This window comes from Cyprinodon tularosa, unplaced genomic scaffold (assembly GCF_016077235.1).
Source record: "Cyprinodon tularosa strain WSP-4 unplaced genomic scaffold, ASM1607723v1 ctg351, whole genome shotgun sequence".
Lineage (NCBI taxonomy): Eukaryota > Metazoa > Chordata > Actinopteri > Cyprinodontiformes > Cyprinodontidae > Cyprinodon > Cyprinodon tularosa.
In genome coordinates, this window is record NW_024039065.1 from 82,382 (window position 1) to 102,257 (window position 19,876).

Here is a 19,876-nt window from a genome sequence, read left to right on the forward strand (position 1 = left end):
AACAAAAAACAATCTACTGGAGTTTGTTTCAAAATGTCAGAATAGAGTTGAGTTCGAACCCAACACTAATCTAGACATTTTGAATTAAAAAAAACTGCATGGGAAGCAAAACATCTTCAAACTTGGAAAGCAAGTCCATTGGATTGTTGTTTTTGAACCATTTTGGAATGACTATGACTTGGATGATTGAGAATCTTCACCAGTCTACAGCTCCTGGTGCATGACTAAAGTACCACCAAGATGCTAATCTGTGTTGTGCAGCTCTATAATGAAAACACCATAAAAAGGAGAAGTGAAAGTGAGCTTCCTATCAAGCGTGACGAGTATGAACATAGACTCTGTAGAAGGAAATGTTTTGTTCAACATAATATGTAATTAACTGCCCACAATGATCAAATTTCAGATGAAAGCTCCTGAAAATCATAGTTTGGATTTATAATTTTATCATTTCAACTGAAATGAATTTCTAAAAATTCAGAATTAGGCCTAAATCATTAAAGCTATGTTTGATATACATCAATATGTTTCCTTTGAGTGGCTCTAATATTAATATTTTGGACTGGTCCACTCAGAGCAAAGGCTTAAATCCTGACAGAGAACCTGTGGATGAAGATAAAGATTAGGGTGATAGCACAGAGGCCTTCAAACTTTACATGTCTAAAACCGATCACCAGAAGCAATTTCTCAAAGCAACACCCAGAAGAAAATAAAACACTTTTTTTTTTCTGGAGATAAAGGAGTATTGCAAATCAATTTTGAAGCAAAAACATTTTAATTGAAGCAGTTTCTCTCAGTCGACAAATTGGTGCGATGTTGCCCCCTGCTGGCGCTACTATGGAAATAACAGCACACCTAATAGATTTAGGCTACAGTGCATCATCTAAAGATAACCTGAGAACAGATACAGCATTTTTTATTTAAAATAAAGATTCATCTGTTTTATTTGATTTAAAAAAGCATTATCAAAAAACTATTTGGACCAAAATGGATATAAAAACAACAAGTCAACAAAGTGGAACCAGAAAACAAATGATATCTGTCCCATTGAGTCACTGAGTATGCTGCTGGATCCACCTGCAGAACCTCTGGGAGTACTTTACAGGACTGACAGTAGAAAAATCTCTGCCAGGGAAGCGAAGGTTCTTCCACAGATTCTCCAGTCTTTTCCTCAGACTGTAAACGGTGAAAATGTCCACTATGCCCACAAAGTAGCGGCGGTCTGCTCCGTCTATCACATGAATCGCATTCTTGAAGTTTGGCAACAGTCTTCGATTATGTTCGTGGAATTCCTTTAGCTCTGCATCACACATCGTCTCCTGGGTCGGTTCAGGGCCCTCAGACCCACAGCCAGCACCATCCTGAACATCTTCACTCCGACTGTGCAGTAAGGGAACATGGCAGGGATCTGGGTCTGTGGGACGGTCATCCAGGTCCAAAGATCTACAGGAGGTGAAGAAGAAGAAAACAGTCCAGGAAGAGGTTGTTATGGTGAAGAGGTGTTTCTGATTGGATTTGATCAACACACCCAGGTGGCCCTGACCCGATAAACCTGATTCTCATGGATTTCTTCACAACAGACTAACAGCCATTCGGTTACAGGCTGCTTTGTTTTGATTGTTGGCTGGATTCACTATATGGATGATTTTTTGGTTTTAATGAGTGGAAAGTTTGGAGGTTAGGACGAGAACTACTCTGAGAGGACTGATGGGGGTCAGTTCTAGTGTTCATTTAGCTGCAGATGTGAATGAAATTCTCTAACTAAAACCTCCTTGTTATTTGGAGTTAGGGTGACCAGATCTAAAATCAATTACAATGATGCTCATGACGGAGGATGTGTTTTTTTTAGCCATGCATTTCTTTTGTACGTCACTTTTACAGTATTGCTAGTCACCATAACTTGATGAACCATAAACCTATGCAGTAGCAGCCATTCAAAATGGCCCTTACCAGTCAAACAGCATCCGAATGGCGGCGCACTTCCCTGCAACTCCCAGTAAAATCCCCTCCAACTTCCAGCCACTTGAGTGACCCTCTCTTGCATATTTTTTCACTCTGACTCCACCCTTTCACTGAATTACAGGGTCTGACCAGGAGATAACGCTTCTCTTTTGATTTTAATGTCCACAAATTACGACAGAAAGAATATTTTAGTACAAATACTGATGTTTAAAAAGTAATTATAGGGGGATCAGCCAAGGACCCATCAAGGACAGCGGAGAAATTCTGAATGGCTACTACTGTATAAGACAAAGCCCTGGTGCCCAAACCCCCAACTCCTTATATCTGCTTCCAGCTGTAGGCGGTAAGGTGACCCAGATCTAGCCCTCGCTGTCTGTCAACATAATGAAAAACCTATTTTACTGTACACTTTCTCCATCATATTATATTTAATTTACACAGTATTGCCCTGTGTGTCCTCATGAAAAGCCATCATGTGAAACTATACTGTGCTTCCCTTTAAATTTTTAGTAATAAGTCACAGATTGCTGATAATATTTAATGTTTGTTAGTTTGAAAGTGTCAGTGAGGGGGATAATTTTATTTTTGTACAAAAAATTAAAATAGTTTTCCAGCTGATTTACAAACTTTAAACTAATCTCATGAAATAAATTGAACTTCACTGTATTGTTTGATAACTAGGATTAAACTGGGATACATGTAACTGGATTCTGTATGACTCAATGGAGGAAACTAAAGGTCAAACTTTCCTTTTAACCTTTAAAGGGTTTTACAAATTCCAATAAACCTACTTTGTGGTTCGGAGGATGAGGTCGGCGAAGGAATGCTTGCCGTCCAGCTCATCCTGATGCAGAGGTTGGTGGGCCAACAGGAGGCTGTAGTCCAGCACGTTCAGCTCTTGGAGAAAAGCTGCATCAGCTTTGACTTGTCTGGCAAACCAGGACTTTTCTGGTCCTACAGCCACCAAAAACAAAGTTCACCTTTGCATATGTTTAGTTATCATTCCCGCCCACCAACTGCAAACAATAAATCCGAGGCTTAAAGTATTTCCAGGCTTCTTAAGCAGCTTGTCTTATATTTAGCTGAATGTGATAAAGAGACTCACATTAGGATCAAACTTCATCTCACAACAAAATGAAATTAGTTCATTTCAGATTTCTGTTTAACTTGCAGACTTTGTGATGAAATAAGCTGAGTAAGAAGCACTCACCTAAAGCAATGCTCTGTCCTCTGAAGTTGTTGTCCTTTAGCACCTTTATGATTTGCTCTCCTCCTGCCTCAGGGTCCGTCCACCTCCCAACCTCACAGCCTTTGATGTCGTACCTGTAAAACCCAAACATCCCTGAAACCGCATGAATCAACACTTAGACATGACGAGGGAAAGCTGCAGGCTGTACCTTATGTTGATCCTTTCATCAGGGTAGAATACACTCTGCATCACGATGAAGTACTTCTGGGAAGGAAGCAAATACAATGAGAATCGCGGTGGTTCATAGACACACATCATTCTAATAAAAGACCATACCTTCAGTTGATTTGGAACAACAATCTGGTGGACCCCTGAAAAAAACAACAACCAACATGTGAGGATTATTCTGGCGAAAGTTTAAGCTTTAATGGAGGACAAATTACAACAGTATAATGGCTAAAAGCAAAGCAAAAGCAGCATCTAACTGAAAATGAGACTAATGGAGACATTAAGCCTGATTCTTCACCCTAAACTGATGTTCAGCAGTAACACAGGAGCATTCTGTGTTCTACTATGAAGGTGAAGATGATATAGTTATGCTGCTGTAGGTTTAGACTTCTGGAAGACATAGGGACCCCTATTTCATCATTCTATCTCTATTCCCCCTTTCTAGAGAATGTGTTAGTTCAATCTCTAACGTTCTGCTCTCTCTGCTTTTTCTCATAGTAGCTTCATCTGATCTGTAGCTGTTTGGCTGTGACTCCATCCTGGAGAGAAATATCAGCTGTGCTGCTACCATCAACACCTTTGTTTATAGATGCTGGAGATGGGCCTGTTTTTCAGTGTAGTCCTGTTTCTCTGACTGTGTCTGGCTTGATGTGCTCCCTTCATGCTCTGACATGGGAGCTGGCTCAAAGCTTGTCTGCCTGGCTGTTTGTTTCCTGGACGGGGCCGCCTTTTACAGTCGCCTTTTGTATCTCTGCTTCTGTCTCCTTGAACCCCAGTCAGCCTCAGCAGATGGCCGCTCACACAGAGCCTGCTTCTGCTGGAGGTTTTATCCTGTTAAAAGAGAGTTTTTCCTCTCCACTGTTGCTACAAGCATGCTTAGGGATTGCATTTGAGTCGATGCAATCAACTGGTTTTCCTTAGATAGAAAACTTTGAATCAAATTGACTGTATGATCTGGTGAACTGGAAAGTGCCTCGAGATGACATGTATTGCGAATTGGTGCTATATAGATGAACTGAATTGAATTGAATGAAGAGAAAAAGTGAAGATGTACTCGTACCCAGAAACCGCACCATCAGTGAATGAGGGTATTTCTCCAGGTGCTCCATGTACGCCGGCAGGTTAGACAGTAGGAACCTGATCTCTCGCTCGTTCTGGGTCTTCAGGAAAAACCTTTTATCATTTCTATCAATGACATGAAGCACAAATAACTAAGAGTTTATATATAAAAAGCTGTCAACAAATGATCACCAATGTTTTTGTCTCTTCCTCTTACTTTCTTATGTCATTCTATGTTTAATATTTTCTTTACAAACATTAGTGACCAAAAACATTCACAGTCATCAGAACAATGGGATCCAGAGAAGTCCTGAGGGCAGATGCTGATCATCAGCTCATGGTCAAAAAATGCCAAAAGGTTGGACTCAAAGGTACCTTCAACTTTCACATTATGACAGGACTCTTCTTCTGGGTTTTAGTTGCTACTTTGGTTGTTTTTCCTAAAATCTCTCTCAGATGGAAGGCATTAATATCTCCATTAAATCGGTGGATCCGTTTGCAATGGTATACAGTACCACTAGGCCATACACCATCATTGTATTGGAACTTTTTTATAGCCGGTCCCAATCTCTCCACAGTTTACAGATTTTAGTATAATGTATTAAAACATAACGGAATGTAGCTGATTTTCGGTATAAAAATATAGCACCAGGTTAAACCAGTTGATTCTAAATGCTTGCCATACATTTATGTGGCTGATAAGTGAGGAGTCGAGGAGTAAAAGATTCTTGTCTGTAATGTTAACCAGGCTCCAAAAGGTATCTGGAGCAGAGTTGAATGATAACAGCAGAGCTCTGAGCACTCCTTCACTACCAAAGGAAACGGAGGTTGGACTCTGAAAATATTAACCTGATTCCAACCCTATAAAATGCTTGTTGAATGTACAGAGGAAAGGTAAAAACCGTTAAATTATCTCTGTGTCATCTAGTCTGGTCTGTCAGGCTCTCAGCATTAATATTGTACAGTGCCACCAGCTGGAAATAAGCCGAAATACAATATTTATTAGTTTGTTTCTCTTTATTTCCAAAATATCTTCTCAATATTAATTCTTGAAAACAGCAGCACTAGATAAATAGAAAAAAATGCTAATTTTGCACCAACACTGTGCAATAGACTGGTGACCTTTCCAGGCTTTACTATGCCTTTCGCACATAGACAGCAGGGGATAGTCACTAGCACTCCTCACGACCCCAGCAGAGATAAAGTGTTACAGAATATTGATGGATGGATGGATGGATGGATGGATGGATGGATGGATGGATGGATGGATGGATGGATGGATGGATGGATGGATGGATGGATGGATGGATGGATGGATGGATGGATGGATGGAACCAACAATGGTGCAATTACTTCCACAAAAGAAGTGTGGAAGTAACTATTTATTTAGTGGAAAAAAATATTTTAAAAGAGGATTGAACTGAATTTTAATATTTTAAATTCCCTAAGGTTAACACTGTGACTGGCAGCTCATGTAGTTTGTATGAATCTTTAAGTAGATATGTATAAAAAAATTGCCTTTGTTTCTGTCATGTGTGTAAAACTTTAGGGGAAAACCAGCAGTTACTTTTTTCTCTTAAACCACTGCTTTACCGGATTCATTTTTAATTAAATAATCTTTTTTCAACCATAAAAGAAATTACATGGCTAATTAAAACATAAAATCTGCTTTCATATGCTCTTTCTGAAAAAAGAATAAAAATAAAAATGAGGTCACTATGGCAAAACCAGGATCTAATGTGCCTTGAAGAGGCTTTGCAGCACAGATGTTAGACTCTCATTTGGCTCGGTAAATCTGCTTTTTTGTTCCTAGATCACAAAAGCGAAACTGTTAAAGTGAAGCAGAGAGACGTTTGATCAAAATCTTGAAAATATATTGGGGTTTTGTGTCCGTGCTTAACATCACAATCAGAGTCTGGAGATGGAAGCTTCTAGATGTCCTAAAGCACAGATGAAGTCATTTTCTCTCTTATCTCTTACAATGAGATGTGAGTTCTAACCAAATCTTTGCTCAGCTGATGGCTGCACCCCTTCTGTGACTGTTGCATCTGCAGGGCAGAACTTTTTCATTCAAACGTAAGAAGAACAAACAATCAGTGAGAAAGTGTCAGTCAGATCTCTTACAGTGATGCCATCAGTGACTTTGCAAACGGTATTGAACAAAAGTGAGACAGAAAAAGTCATATGTGTGGATAAAAGTAGATTATGTTTTTAAATAGAGGTTTTAAATATAGAAACAGATATTTACATAGTTTTTAGGAAATGATTATTGACTTTAAATTTAATTTCCATTTATTTCTCAATTAAAAATAATTTTATTTCCATTTTCATAATGCTTGATGTTTCATTGTTTGATTTAATTATGTTCTGTTTTATCTGTTTTTCAGTGATCAAAGCCATTGTATATGTTTGTCAAAGTTTTATATATGAGTTTATAGTAATTTTGTGAATTAGCAATCGTCTGACTCTCGATTGCAGGAATCTGTATAATTGGCAGAAGAGAGGCCCCCCAAATTAGTTAGATTGATTGACTGATTGACTTTATTGATCTCACTGTGGAGAAATTTACTTGTTACATCAGATCAGATAGTCAAAGGAGAAGAAGAAGGTGCCAAAGGAAGAAAAACATGCGTGGAATATATACAGTATATACAACACATCCACATATAACAGCTTTTTTTTTTTTGAATGGAGGCTTGGGTTGGCCCTGGTTGCATATCATAACATCTGTAAAATCTTTGCAGATGCATTGATCAAAAAGCAGTTTTAATTATCTATTTTATTAAAAGAATGCAATAACCAGAAAAATATGGAGGAATATATTATTATAAAATCATAAGCTGAAAGAATTACCGGACTACTCCAACAAGTGGCTAATCTGAGTTGGACAGTTCTTTAATGATAATAACATCATTAAAGAAAATCTTAACATCTTTAACATCTTAAAAAATCAATTTCCAGGATTAAAGGACTAATGTCTCAGCATGATCTGGAAAAACTAATCCATGCGTTTATTTTTAGTCGAATTGATTACTGCAACGGTGTTTTCACAGGTCTGCCTAAAAAGTGGATCAGACAGCTGCAGCTGATCCAGAACGCTGCTGCCCGTGTCCTCACTAAGACTAAGAAAGTAGAGCACATCACCCCAGTTCTAAAGTCTTTACACTGGCTCCCTGTATCTCAGAGAATAGACTTTAAAATCCTTCTGTTAGTCTATAAATCTCTGAATGGCTTAGCACCTAAATACATCACAGACTTGCTATCAGTGTATCAACCCTCCAGACCACTCAGGTCTTCTGGCTCCAGCCTGCTCTGCACCTAGAACCAGAACTAAGCATGGAGAAGCAGCATTTAGTTCCTATGCTCCACTTATCTGGAAAAAACTTCCAGAAAACTGTAAAAGTGCGGAAAGCCTGAGTTCCTTTAAATCAAGACTAAAACACATTTGTTTAGGATTGCCTTCGACTGTTCTAGTTAAACAATTCAACAAAAACATGTTTTCTTTAATCCAACTGTTTTTAATATTCTTTTTTTGTTTCTGCATTTTTTATTTTATTTATGTTTTATTTTTCCCTACTTGCTTTGATTCTGTTTTATCTTCCTGTATTATAATCATGTAAAGCACTTTGCATTGTCTTTGTACTGAATTGTGCTATACAAATAAATTTGCCTTTCCTTGCCTTGCCTAAAAAAGTGCATGAGGAGAAGGAACACATAGAATTAGTAGAAGAAGGAAATGTTTTGTTTAACAGACCCAGCAGGTGGCAGGTCAAGAAGAGAGAAACAACAAATAAAGGAAGCTTTAATCTGTACCAATAAGTGAAGATGTAGATGCTACTTACGTGAGGAAGAAATCCGCCTTGCTTTTGGAGTTACTTATAAACTGAAGGTAGTTGGCGTCGGAGCAGAGGGAGTCCAGAAATTCCTGCTCACTAATGTCCAGTGAACGCCTCAGTGCAGAGAACACCGTTGCTGCAAACGCATGCATCTCAAACCCCTGGTGGAAAAACTGATTTTCATTTTGTTTTTTCCTCCAAAATCATTTGGATGTAGAATCCAACTAAATGCTGAACCTTTAAGTTAGAATGATCTCCTACCTTACATTGTTGAACGTCCTCAGTCTTGAAATGTGCATCTGTGAGTGAATCCTGTGCAAAAAAGCTTTAATGTTCATGACTGACACGATGACATGATGACTAGAGTGTGATTCCAATAATTCAGTACTCATGCTTCTTACCTGCTCCTCTGTGTTCTGGATGCAGGCCTGCAGGCCTTCCTTCATCATGGAGGTCAGAGAGTAGAACTCATGTTTGCTGTCGATTTCAAAAACTCCCACCATCCTCCACCTCTGACTGAGCTGCCACCATCGCGCTCGCCGGGCAGCTCTGGGTCTGCCTGCGGAGTCGTCCCCTGCCATCTGTGACGACAGTGTGCAAACATGACTGTAAGGGTGGACTGATGGGTGGTGGGCTACACCAGAAAGCTGTGAAACCGGCAGATCCAATCCAAGTCTCTTCTACCTAAAGAATAAACTATAACAGGTTGTCAGCTTGACCAGCGGAGGCCAAATATTTAATTGAGAGGCAAGACTAAGCTGACATTTGGGTGGCTTAATTGACTTCAGCTTGTAAACACCAACTCAAGCTCAATTCAGGTGACATGAAGTAAGGAACTACGAAAAGGCATTATCAAGAAAAAGAAACAAAATTACTATTCATGCAAACCTACACAACAACAATAAACTATGCACCGATTAGATATTTACATACATACAAATCAAAGCAATTAAACAAATCTAAAGTCAATCACAAAAACCCCATTAAATTTAACACAACTCATCCAAAACTACCCTCCTGATTATTTTGGTTTGGTCCAAGAGAATTTAAACAGCACCTGGAGCACTTCTGCCACACCCTGCTGAGCAGCCAAACCAGGTATGTTAACTTACCTTACCTTACCTTATCTTGATAAACTAAAGGAGAAGTTAATGTTTACACTTTCTTTCCACCGGCAGGATGGCCAGTCCTTCTGCTTTACAATAATGCATGTAAATGTCCAAACAAAACTACAAAAAGAACTCAAACAACACAACTATTTGTTCCCACTTAATAATAACTGAGAATCAATAATCATATTTTATTGGATAGTGGTCTCCATTAAACAGGTGTATTAGCTGGTGTCAGTAGAGGTTGTTTTCATCCCTCTATTTTCTAAAGAATTGAATAAATGAACAATCACTTTTGTAGTTTAGAAAGAAGAGGTCTAAACAATCCTCCAATAAAAACTTCATATCTTTCTTTATATTCTAATTCAAATAATTCATTTGCCATGCAGCCAGTCATAGTACAGGGATGAATTGTTGCAACCCTTGATTATTACAACCCCATAATTTTCTTGTTAATCTCATTAAATACATATACATACAGAGTATTTTTTCTCAGATCATCCAGACAGATTGATCAAAGGTATTCTATCTAAGAACAAACATCTCATTGCCTCCAGTCATGGACTTTGCAGGATTAACTCCTCCTGGATGCAGGTAGAGATAGTATACAGTAACTTGCATTTTGTGATTGACTCTGCAGCCATACCTCACACTGAGCATGCAGTGGAGAGGAAAACCTTTAAAGAGGAAGAAACCTCCAGCAGAATGTGTGTGGAGCTGTTTTTATCCTGTCAATGTTGTGTTAAATTGTTTTTGATGCAAATCATACCTTGGCAGGTAGGGTTCATGTTTAAATGGTAAATGGCCTGTACTTATATAGCGCCTTTATTCAAGTCAGGAGACTTGACCAAAGCGCTTTACACTACATTCAGTCATTCACCCATTCATGCACACACTGATGGTGGCAAGATACATTGTAGCCACAGCTGCCCTGGGGCTCACTGACAGAAGCGGGGCTGCCGTACACTGGCGCCACCGGGCCCTCTGACCACCATCAGTAGACAATGCAGGTGAAGTGTCTTGCCCAAGGACACAACAACACTGAAAGTCAGAGCCGGGGCTTGAACCGTCAATCCTTCGATTTCAGGGCAAACTCCTACATCCAATGCCACTGTCGCCCCGGATCAGTGGATCAAAAAAAATTTGAAGTCATCCCACTGAAAAGCAAGAACTTTTCTCTGATTGGCTGAAATAAGACTCTCGTTTTCTTTAGCAAGCACAGTGGTTTCCAAAGTTGTACCCACCAGGGGGCCTAAGAAATAGGAGAAAAATAAGGGGGAAAAGAGATTAAAAAAAAATTTCTTTTTATTTATCATGATATATAATTCTTCTAAAACATTTTTATTAAATGTGACTTGATAGGCCCATATAAAGATCAAAACATGAAAAACGTTGGGAATTTAAAACTGAACTAACTGTGTAAGGAGGGACTGACGGGTCACTGAAAGACATTTTCCCTTTTGCAAAAATGTATTTGTGTAAGACTGGCTGTTTTTAGCCTTTAAATCATAAACTATTAAACATTTGTATAAAAAATTATTTTCTCATAATAGAGTTTTCAATCATCGTAAAAAAAAAAAGGAAAACAAAAACACCATAGTCGATTAAGTTAAATTAGATCAAATATTTGCATCACTTGTGTTACATTCAGTGCATACTGTGCTTAACTACTTTTGTTTTTCTTTGAGTGTCTTTACTTGAGTAATTTTCTGGAGGGTAGCTTATAACCTTCACTCCACTGCCTTTCAAAGTTAAATATTGTACTTTCTACTCCACTACTTTTCTAGAAAGCTGCTAGTTACTTGATCCTTTTGGCTCAGCTTAGCTTTATAATCTGCTGTTGCTGTTTTTCTTTCTTGAAATGCAATTTCAACAAGGCAGATAGCAGCCCTTAGGAATGAATTTTTGACACCACTGTTTTAGAAATTTGAATGACATTCCACAAATGTGAGAAACTCAGGGCAGATATTAGTAGGTTATAAATTTTATTAAGGCGTTAATTGTTGCCAAGTTGTAAAGTAGGATGAGTTCTCAAAGCAGAGTTGTGGTTTCTTTGTGGCATGGACGAAATTTTCATTTCAGAAGTGGGGGGGGAATACGAGTATCTTTTAATATTATTAACTTCAGCATGTTTCACCATCCAATCACAGACCCGATTCATTAGCTAATGTAAAGCAAGCTTCTCAGGAGTGACAGCGATGGCAGCTAATTCTACAACAAAAGACGATGGGCCAATCAGGAGCTTGTGGGCGGTCTAAACTTAGGGAAGCAGGCTTCAGTTTTAGTTAGTCCTAGTACTGTCCCGTCCCACTCTCACAGAAAAAAATTGTGTCCCGTCCCGATCCCGGGCCAGAGTAGAAATCTAAATCCTGTCCCATCCCACTCCTGGTGAAATTACTCTCACTCCCATCCCGCTCCCAATCAGAATGACTCCCGCTCCAGCACCACTCCCATTCTTGTTGTTTTTGAGCGCAGGTGAAAAAGTCCGAGCGGAAGCGCTGTTGGTTTTTGGGTCGTGTAGTTTTTTTGACTCGCATTATAGTGTAGGCGTCAAGGAAAAAAACTACAAAATGGCTGTGCCAGTACTGGATTTTTTTTTTTTTCTTTCTATTTTATTTTATTTTTTGGCATTGATCCTAGTTTTTTTTAGTTACTATTGGCTTGCTCCTGCTCCCGTCTGCTCCCGTTAATGTTTAATCCTGTACCGTACCAATCACGTGATCGTTATTAATACTGACTCCCATCCCACGGGAATCCCGTGACCCCTGGGATTCCCGAAAAAATGTCAGTCTCTAGTAGATACACTTCTGGCACAAAACACCGGAGGAGGCAGCTGCCCCTACAGATCTTTAAGCTAGCGCAATGGCATCCACAACCTAATGCAACAGCCTGCCCCATTTCCGGCCCACTGTGGCACATAAACAGCTGTTCTGACCAGCAAATAGCATCTGCAGCCACAATGTACAGCTGCAATGCCGGACCAGGTACAGTGTGTTCGCCAACCTCTATTCATCCCACTGGAATTGGGGCAGGCAGTAGGCTGCCAGTTAAATGGCTGAGCCAATGTATGCTAGGGGGAAACCTTGGCAAGAAAGACAATGTTTGGCCACAACGTCACTCCAGAACCACCAACCTTCCAACGAAGAATGATGGCCAGTACACAGAGCTCACTGAACCTTTTGGCTGTCATTACAGCCAGCATAAAGGTCGTTTTCAGACTTAGGCTTCAAGAAATTTATTGTCATTTTTTATTCACAGAGTGCAAAATGCAGTAAAAAACATTTTTGTTGAGTTCTATTTTGAATATTCACCATTTAATGCAAGTATGATGTTATCAGTGTGATACAGAGTTTGATTTATGGCACCGGGGAAAAAGCTGCTGGTCCTGCATGGAATGCTGTGAAGTAATAATAATAATAATAATGAATTTTATTTATCATGCACTTTACATTTGATTTCAAATCTCAAAGTGCTACAAAACAAGTTTAAAAGACCATAACATTAAAAACAGAGTAAAAAGACAGTCATTAAAATCAATACATTAAAAGGCATACGTAGCCTATTAAAAAAAATCTAAAATCAACAATTGTAGGAATTTCTAAAAAGGAAAGTTTTTAGTCCTTTCTTAAAACAATCCACCGTCTGTGGGGCCCTAAGGCGGTCTGGGAGGGCATTCCACAGACGGGGAGCTGCGGCTTCGAAGGCCCTGACGCCCATTGTTTTTAGCCGTGTCCTGGGTGGGGCCAGACGGTGCTGTTGGCCTGACCGGGTCCGGGAAGAGGTGTGTGGTGTGAGCAGTTCAGTGAGATACATGGGGGCCGCACCGTGCACACAGTGATGGGTGTGCAGAAGAATCTTGTACTCTATACGGGCGTGAATGGGCAGCCAGTGTAAAGTGTGAAGGATGGGAGTGATGTGCTGGTGTTTCCTCACCCTCATCAGGACCCTGGCAGCGCTGTTCTGTACATACTGGAGCTTCTGAAGGCTCCTGCCAGAGATCCCGACGAGGAGAGCGTTGCAGTAATCCAGCCTGGAGGAGACGAAGGCGTGGACGAGCTTCTCTGCAGCAGGGAGGGATAGGGAGGGACGGAGTTTAGAGATATTACGGAGGTGAAAGAAGGACGTTTTGCAGATGGAGGTGACATGATTGTCAAAGGAGAGGTGGGGGTCAAGCTTGACCCCAAGGCTTGTAACAGAGGGAGAGAGGGGAATGGTATGACCACAGAATGAAACAGAGGTGAGAGGAGAGGAACGGAGTTGATGAGGAGTACCAGTTTGGATGGCCTCTGTTTTTGAGGCATTAAGCTGCAGGAAGTTTTGACTCATCCACGCCTCTATATCCTCCAGGCAGGAGCTGAGGCGGGTGACAGAGTTGGCGGGGGAGCTGGGAGGAGTCATTTTAATGTAAAGTTGTGTGTCGTCAGCATAGCAATGGAAGTTGACCCCATGCCTGCCGACGACACAACTAAGGGGGAGCATGTAGATGGTGAACAGGGTAGGGCCGAGCACGGAGCCCTGGGGGACCCCACAGGTGACAGTGTGAGGTCTGGATTTTGCCTCCCCCAGGGCCACGTACTCGGTCCTGTCAGTGAGGTAGGAGTGAAACCAGTGGAGGGCAGTGCCAGAGAGACCAATGAAATGCTGGAGGCGGTGGAGGAGGATGTGGTGATCTACTGTGTCAAACGCAGCAGACAGGTCAAGAAGAATGAGGAGGGACGTGAAACCGGAATCAGAGGCCATCAGCAGATCGCTGGTGACTCTGATGAGAGCTGTTTCTGTGCTGTGGGAGGGGCGAAAACCAGATTGGAATTTTTCATACAGATTATTGCATTTAAGGTGGTTGTGGAGCTGGGTGGAAACAACTTTTTCTAGGAGTTTGGAGATGAATGGGAGGTTTGAAATGGGTCTGTAGTTTGACAGAGGTTCAGGGTCCAAGGTGGGTTTTTTTAGGAGGGGTTTAATGAGGGCAGTTTTAAGGGTAGATGGGACGGTACCCGTTTCCAGCGAACTGGCTATTATTTTGGTTATGAGATGACTAATGGATTGATGGTGAGTTTTGAGCAGAGGGGATGGGAGGGGATCTAAAGAGCAGGTGGATGATTTAGATTTGCGGATGATGTTCTCGACCTCCTGCTGCGTTGGCAGAGAGAAGTGTGATAGGAGTTGTGTGGGAGATGTCTCAGGGGTATCAATAGTGGTGCTGTTTGAAGGTGAAAGTGAAGAGCGGATGCTGTCTATTTTTGATATGAAGAAGTCCAGAAACCGGTTGCAGTTTATATCTGTGTGGTTGTAGAATGAGGAGACCTGTGGTTTGAGAATATGGCTGATTGTGGAAAAGAGTTTTCTGGAATTACCTGGGTTATTGTTGATGAGCGAGGAGTAGTAATTGGACCTGGCCTTGGAGAGGGCTGTTGCATAATTTCTGCGATGTTCCCGGTAGGCCAATTTATGCACCGTCTGGCCAGATGTTTTATATGCCCGCTCCAGGACACGGCCAGACTTCTTCATTTGCCTTAGCTCTTTGGTGAACCAAGGAGCGGAACGTGTGAATGTGACAGTCCGGGTTATTACAGGAGCATGAGTATCCAGGATGGAGTTGAGGCTTGTGTTGTAGAAGTCCATTAAGTCACTGGCTGATGAGTGGAGAGGGGGAAAGATGCTGAAGATGTGAGCTGAAGGATGAGGAATCAATGTTTTTGATGTTTCTGAAAGTGATATGGCGTTTTGGTTTGGTGAAAAAGGTTATTGGGAGTCTAAATGTAACTGCCAGGTGATCTGAGACACCAACATCGTATATGTTGATGCTGGTGAGTGGAAGGGAGTCAGTTATAACAAGGTCCAGAGTATGCCCTTTGCTGTGGGTGGGGCCATCTGTCAGCTGTTGAAGATTTAGACAGTCCAAAACCTGTTTGAATTCGGCAGCTAGACGGGAAGTGTGTGAGTCCATGTGTATATTGAGATCACCAATTACAAGAATATTTGAGTGTGCTGTGCAGAGAGAGATTAGGAACTGATGAATGTCAGAAATGAAAGTTGGTTGTGGTTTAGGGGGGCGATATATGACAGCTACTGTAGCAGAGAAAGGATTATTGCATTTAAAAACAAGGCTTTCAAAGGAGGAAGCACCGGGTACAGACAGGAGGGACACTGCAAAGTAGCTGCGAAATAAAACAGCAAGGCCCCCACCCCGCCCAGTTATGCGAGCTTTGTCCAGGTATGAGTACCCTTGTGGGCAGGCCTCATTCAGGGAGCTGTAGACACCGGGCTGTTGCCAAGTCTCTGTGAGGCAGAGAATGTCTATTTCTTTGTCCAGAATGTGATCGTGGATGAATCCGGATTTCTTTGACAGTGACTGCACATTAAGCTGTTCCATTGTGATGTGGGAATTTGAGTCCAGTTTATGCAGAGAGCGGAGAACGCTGAAATCCACTCCAGGTCTTCCAGTTCGCCGGTCCAACTCAGCCATATCTGAGGTAGGCATAGCGGCGCTCAGATGACGCAGATGGTGACGTACCTGTTGCGCGACAGGACGTGATGCCGACCAGAAGGATGCGATGGAGCTGTGGTCACCGCGTTTGGACATTACAAGGCGGCGCCCGGATCCCCGGTGGATGTAACGGGGTCGACGTGGAAGATCCAATGGAGCTCTGTTGATGTTGAGAATCCGAAGTGGTTGTATCGTGGTGTCGATGGGCAACAAGTGGCGTGATGGTGTGCCGGTGCTAACAGTTAGCCAGGATCCAGGTGAGCAGCGGTGGAAAAAAGCCATACCCAGAAGGATGATCCACAGCTTCAACAGAGGTGGTGTTCCATTCACAGACCTCCGCTGGAAGGCGGAGGCACTGGAAGATTTATGAAGACTGATGGTGCTGATAGGACTCTGTAAACAGAAGAGTTGCTCCGGCTAACTCTGTTAGCGTAGCCAACCCAAACAAGTTGCCACGGGCTAACAGGCCGACGTGCAGAGATAATCCAGGGAGGGCATGAAGCACTTAGACATCTCCGTAGGAATAATCCAGTTTGATGGAAACAAAAGGAAGCAGCAGGATTGGGGGATTTGAAGCCCAGAGAAAAGGACGATTCACTTAGCAAGCAGTGTCCAGCGTAGTGACAGGTAAGTCCAGGGTACCACAACAAATTCGGTGTGTACTACAAAATAATCTGTCTCTTACTGTAGTAACTGAGTTCCCAGAATACGGTACAGTAGGATGGATTTTGCAGAAAAGGACAGATTTTGACGGATTTGCAGAGAAGCGGCAAACAGCCAACGCCAGCGTCCTCTCTGCCTGGACCCCCCAGGCAGAGAGTCTGCCTGGGGTCTGCCTGAAGTCTCTTCCCATAGGGCAAAAAAAGAGCACTGTCCATGGTGGGGGCATTAAGGGTCGCTGATGATGTTATGGGCTGGAGACATGCAGTGCTAGGATGACATAGACACAAAGTACGTAGGAAACCGTCTTTTTTCAGAATTAGAAAATAGGTGGAATAGAAACCTTTATCCTGCAGATGTGGTGGAACCACCCCTATAGCCACTTTAACCAGCCAAGCTCCAGGCAACGCTCGGCTCTGCTGCCAAAGCTGTGGAGAAGCAATGTTCCGAAAATGACACTGTGGCTCCCGTATGTCATGTTTCCATTGTGGAGCGGGGGTCCCATGGTACCACTGAGACCACACTAAGCTTCAGGGGCCTAGACTGGGCTAGACTGCAGACAGTGTTTCAGTGCCATCTATGCATCTGGTACAAACAACCAGCCTGGGAACTTCACAGCCTATGTCAGCTATGCCTACAGTCGTCCGAGATCAGGGCTTGTGTCCATAGACCATATGTCTTGTGATCACCAATTGGACAAAAGGTGACCCAGCTCCCTCAACATGAGCCTATAGGCCTGCAGCGCTGCACCATTAGTGTTGCCCAATGCTGCCCTTGCCATGCCCGCCTGCAGCACCTGGGACTGAGCCAGCAGGAGAACGGAGAGCAAGTTCCCGATGAGTGCTAAGTGAGCTGTGTGTATGCTTTGCACAAAAAGTCCTCCATCACCCGACACTGGGCGCCTGGCTGTTTTCTTCAGTGCCTCAACTGGGGAAAGAACCAGAGAGGCAATGCAGTGGTCCACTGGGGGCATGTGGTCCAGAACATAGTCTGCAGGGTTGTGCATAGATCATGCATCCTTACCATGGTGGGAGAGGTGCCTAGGATCTGACCAACAACTTTGAAGCTCCTCTAAGATGGCTGGAGACGGAGGAACCTTGAACGAGGCACCACTGGGGCCCTGCAGAAAAAGGGATTTCCGGCAGTACGGGATGTTTGAGTGTCATACAAGCCATCTCTGGCCAAGGCTGCCATAATAATCGCGTAATAATTGCAGCTGACATGGGTCCTACACTGGGTCAGAGCTAACTGAACTCCTGAGAGAATTTCCCAAACCATCCTGACCTTCCAAACTCTGGGGGTTCCAACTCCTGCCCACGAGGGTCAGGGAAGAGATCTCCTTGCTCCCCCAGGGACTGGAACTCTGAATAGGAGGCCCTCACAGAGATTCTATCCTCCTCCAGGTCCCCTCCTCCAATTCCCTGGATGCCTCTTGGGGAACAGAATTGGTGACTGAAACCTTGAGTAAGGCTTTGAGCTGCTCCACCACAGGCCTCAGAAATTTCCCTTCCTGGTGATATGGGCACTCGTGCTGAGATGGACGGCCCAGCCGAGGCCTTTCCCTCTGCTGATTATGGCGCTTTTCAGCTAGCGTATCCTGGAACACATTGAGGTGCACCTGAGGGGGCCAACTCAGCTGCAAAGGGTTCTCTGTGTTATGCGGCCAGGATCCACTCATCTTTCCCTCTGATCTTTACTAGATTTAATAACCTGATTAAAATTTTCCCTTTTTTTTCTAAGGGCAGATCTGATAACCTATGAGTTGGTTAAGTTTAGTGACATCAAATGTATTTAAAGCAGGGATCTTCAACATTTTCCAGGCCAAGGACCTCCAAACTGATAACGAGATGGAGCGGGGACCCCTAATTATATATATTGTTTGAAATTGTGTTATATCAAACTGGTGCTACAGTCAATCTATTACAGATGGAGTCATGTAACAAAAGTAATTTCTCCCTAGGATTCCTGGTTGATGGGACAGGTGTTGTGAATGAAAAGGCGCCCAATTTGAAAGAGCTCCTGTGTGTCGCTTAATGTGTGCATTGATGACTGAAAGACATCTTCTGCCTCCATTTATCTGTTTACTACAGTGTGTTGATTTCATTTTAATGTTTATGTAAAGATATTTCAATTAGTGGAAAAAATTGCAGGGGGGGGAATATAAAAAAAAAAGTCTAATCAACCAAAACTTTCGCGACCCCCATGTAGTACCTCTGTGGACCCCCTAGCGGTCGCGGAGCCCCTGTTTAAGACCTCCGATTTAAAGAGCCTGATGGATCTATATGTGCAGACAGAGATTTTTCAGGATGAAATCCTGCTGTTCTGTCAAAGGGGAACTTGACAAAGACACCAAGAAGAACGGGTATGTCCAGACATGACAGAAAGACTCACACTAACAGTCTCACATACCTGGCAACAACAGGTAAACTGCTGTTTAATGAAAAAATTTTCTGACTGAGACGGCTCCTCCCTGAATGAGCTGAATTAGAACAGACTGGGAGAAAGGGACAGAAACTTACCGCAAATGGATTAGAAGAAACACATAAAGATAGTTCTTCATTAGCTTTGGTACAAGAAAAGATAGATTTTTTTAAGACTACATAGAACATCCTGAACGGGATCCATTTATTAGTGTAGAAAGCAGATGCATGATACATGTATACATATTACACAGACAATGCTCTAGATAAAATCCTGGCTGTTTGGTCTTACCTTTCTCTGAATCTGTGTTTAAACGCAGCACCTGAACAGCTAACGTCTCTATCAACAATGTTCAGCAACTGGAGCCTTTCTCTATCAAATATTTGCTCACCCCTAGCAGGTCAAACCGGCTCTGAAGGGTGCGCCCCATTCAAAATAAAGGTGTGTTTAAAGAAGGAAGGGAAGAGACCTGGATTGTAGAGCAGGAGGAGTTGGACTGTAGCTGGAAGGCATTGTGGACTGGGTTAGCTTCCACCAAGGCATGTCTGTTATTTTCACTGAAAACAGCCTTCTAGGACTTTTTCCACCAGTTCATAATGGTTTTGAGTAGAAATATACAGAGGATGTTGCAGGGAACTAGTCAATGCGTTCAGTACTTCAAATTGAATTGTAAAATTTCGACAAAATATCCATTAATAGTTTAGCAGATCCAATGTTCTGCAGGTAGAGAACTGAAAGAAGAGGCCATATTACTCCTACTTTTAATTAACTAATTATTAAATCCACAATAGAATTCAAAAAGTTTTTCTTCTCTCCTCTTTACTTTTCCACATGGTTTGAAGCCAGCTTTCCACAAAAAGCTGCTCTATTGTGACCCTTGTGAGCAAAGCTTAGAGGACAGAGCGCCCAGTCTGCTGAATGAAGCTGT

General features: G+C 42.2%; 1 protein-coding gene across 3 annotated transcripts; it reads right to left on the bottom strand.

Moving 5' to 3' along the window:
* Positions 1–753: 753 nt before the first annotated feature.
* LOC119789935 (phosphatidylinositol 4-phosphate 5-kinase-like protein 1) lies at positions 754–19,396 on the bottom strand. 3 transcript variants are annotated; one of them, XM_038295139.1, is made up of 10 exons: positions 19,240–19,396; positions 8,673–8,852; positions 8,533–8,583; positions 8,278–8,432; positions 4,437–4,561; positions 3,485–3,519; positions 3,357–3,412; positions 3,170–3,282; positions 2,751–2,913; positions 754–1,440 (listed from the first exon to the last, which is right to left on the bottom strand). In XM_038295139.1, exons 2-10 carry the CDS (start codon positions 8,850–8,852, stop codon positions 1,050–1,052), a joined length of 1,269 nt encoding a protein of 422 aa, XP_038151067.1. In that variant the 5' UTR covers positions 19,240–19,396; the 3' UTR covers positions 754–1,049. The 3 variants fall into 3 exon arrangements, with proteins under 3 accessions (XP_038151067.1, XP_038151068.1, XP_038151066.1); XM_038295140.1 differs by lacking the exon at positions 19,240–19,396 and adding an exon at positions 18,937–19,019; XM_038295138.1 differs by lacking the exon at positions 19,240–19,396 and adding an exon at positions 17,551–17,653.
* Between the last annotated feature and the right edge of the window lie 480 nt (positions 19,397–19,876).